General features: G+C 37.6%; 1 protein-coding gene across 2 annotated transcripts in view; it reads right to left on the bottom strand.

Annotated features, from left to right (window-relative positions):
- Positions 1 to 2,516, bottom strand: part of NETO2 (neuropilin (NRP) and tolloid (TLL)-like 2) — a 68,675-nt gene that overhangs the window by 46,769 nt on the left and 19,390 nt on the right. The window contains exons 5-6 of one of the 2 annotated variants that reach the window (XM_012653968.1): positions 1,981 to 2,025; positions 1,770 to 1,897 (exon numbers count right to left, since the gene is read on the bottom strand). In XM_012653968.1, the coding sequence (XP_012509422.1) occupies positions 1,770 to 1,897; positions 1,981 to 2,025 (173 nt within the window). The remainder of the gene's footprint in view (positions 1 to 1,769; positions 1,898 to 1,980; positions 2,026 to 2,516) is intronic. The other variant, XM_012653969.1, reaches the window with a different exon arrangement.

Here is a 2,516-nt window from a genome sequence, read left to right on the forward strand (position 1 = left end):
ATCCACCCGCCTCGGCCTCCCAGAGTGCTAGGATTACAGGCGTGAGCCACCGCGCCCGGCCTGCCTCTAAGGTTTTATGAGCACAAGACCATTTTAATTTTTTTTTTTTTTTTGAGACAGAGTTTCACTCTGTTGACCAGACTACAGTAAGGTGGTGTCAGCCTAGTGCACAGCAACCTCAAACTCCTGGGCTCAAGTGATCCTCCTGCCTCAGCCTCCCAAGTAGCTGGGACTACAGGCATGTGCCACTGCGCCCGGCTGATTTTTCTATTTTTAGTAGAGACGAGGTCTCATTCTTGTTCAGGCTGGTCTCGAACTCCTGATCTCAAGTGATCCTCACTTTGGCCTCCCAAAGTGCTAGGATTACAGGCGTGAGCCACTGTGTCCAGCCATTTTGTTAATTTTTGAACTTAGTGATTCCTGGATTGAGCAGGGAATGTAAATTCATATCCCAAACCCTAATAAAGGCAGATTTCTATATATAAAGTTTAGTGGAGGCCTCAACCTCACCGGAGACCAAGCCCAGAAAAACAAGTTTCTTTGTCATCAGTATATGCCAGTGGAAAATTTGTTCTAATCTACCCTTTCACATCAATCTCCCTTTGAGGTTTCCAGCTTTATGTAAAGAAATCTCACAAAGGTCCCATGGACTCTAGGCCTTTTTCTTCTCAGTGTAGGAATTAAAACCAAGTTCCTGGCATGTCTACTCCTGAGCAGTAACAGCTTATTGAAATCATCCAGGTGCACTGTAATATTAATTTCAATTTATGGCTCTAATTTATAGTTACATCTCTTTACTTTTAGTCCATAAGAATTATCCTTTTTGGAGCTTACATATGCTTTTAAAAGAGTATTTGTTATAACTTACCTAGCATTTCCAAGTGCTTCTTAGTAGGTGAGTTTTTAGGTTATATAATCCATTGTACAACCATCCATAACTGTCAATCTGATTTTTTTTTTTTAAGAGACAGGGTCATGCTCTGTCACCCAGGCTGGAGTGCAGTGATGTGATCATAGCTCACTGCAGCCTCCAACTCCTGGGCTCAAGCGATCCTCCCACCTCAGCCTCCTGAGTTGCTGGGACTACAGGTGTGAGCCACTGTGCTCCACCGTAATTTTTACAATTCTTTAAAGGTATGTTCTCCGACCCTCACTCTCCTTTTCTCTCTTTTTCACACACGCTTTAAATATAATCTTAACTCTGGTGATATTCCTAGAAGTATATATTAAAAGCAACCAATCTCAGTCTGTCACAGTTATTTAAAAACTTTCTTTCCCTGCAGTACTTTCCAATAAAAGCTTTACATGATTAGCAGACGACAGCAAGATAAGAATACAAAACAAAGACTCAACATATTTGTGATTTTGGTTTTTAGACTGCTACGACCAACCCTGTAAACTCTGAGAACACACTTTAACCTCCTGCAATCTATTTTTCTTCCATAAAAAATATTTTTATTAATCTATAATCACATAAATCAACACTTACACTTGACAATTAGGCATCAATAGATTTCAAGAATCTTAATCTTTTACAATTAAGACTCCCTATGTATGTGTAATATTCCTGAAATTTATATTTCACTTTATTTAGCTATAACAGTGCTGGGATCTTAGTAGGTACCCAATGAGGTGACTAAAATAAAAATTTTTAGAAGTTGTAATATCAGTTATATAGTTAACGAATATTTGAACAAATCAAAATGACACATTTTGCAAATCATGTCATACTATGTTCTTCTCTGAAGTGACTCAATACATAACAATACCTTAGCTTTTGGTGTAGCTTTAATTGTCCATATGCAGTCAACTGCTTGGCCAGGTTTTGTTTTCTCTTCTTGTTCTACCTGACTAGAACGCACTATTCCATCAGCTCCTGAGAGCTCAAACTGGCAATCTAGAAAGAATAAATGAATAATGTTCAAAGGAAAATAAGATTGATCGAACATGCCATGAGGAAAAAGTGGTAATATACTAAACCTGGGATGGGATTTAAAATACCTCCTAGGTAAGTAAAGTCTGGATCTGTAACAGAAAAAAGAAGAAAGTGATTAGTACTGAGATAGTTACCTCAAGGGTTAACATTTCAAATTACACCCAATGCTCCATTTAATAGCAAGGTGAGAGGAGCTTTCACTGGTGTGGAGCACACATCACTGGTCATTTATGAACTCACTTTCGGGATCAACAAACTTTTGATCCCATCATGAATTAATGATTTATGTATTTGACCTGAAAACTCACCAACTGTCAAAAATAGTAGGTAGTCCGCTGACAGATGAACAAAATGTGGTACATACAACATAATGGAATATATTCAACATTAAAAGGGAATCAAATTCCTTTTTGCTGAATCATTAAAATTTGTCTTCTAAACTTTTGCTTAAATGGTAGCGGTGATGGTTGCACAACACTGTGAATATTCTTATTGCCACTGAATTACACACTTAAATACGATTAAAGGGTAAACTTTATGTTATGTATATTTTATAACAAAAATAATGATGATGACCTCT

Source organism: Propithecus coquereli, unplaced genomic scaffold, assembly GCF_000956105.1.
Source record: "Propithecus coquereli isolate 6110/MARCELLA unplaced genomic scaffold, Pcoq_1.0 Scaffold436, whole genome shotgun sequence".
NCBI lineage: Eukaryota > Metazoa > Chordata > Mammalia > Primates > Indriidae > Propithecus > Propithecus coquereli.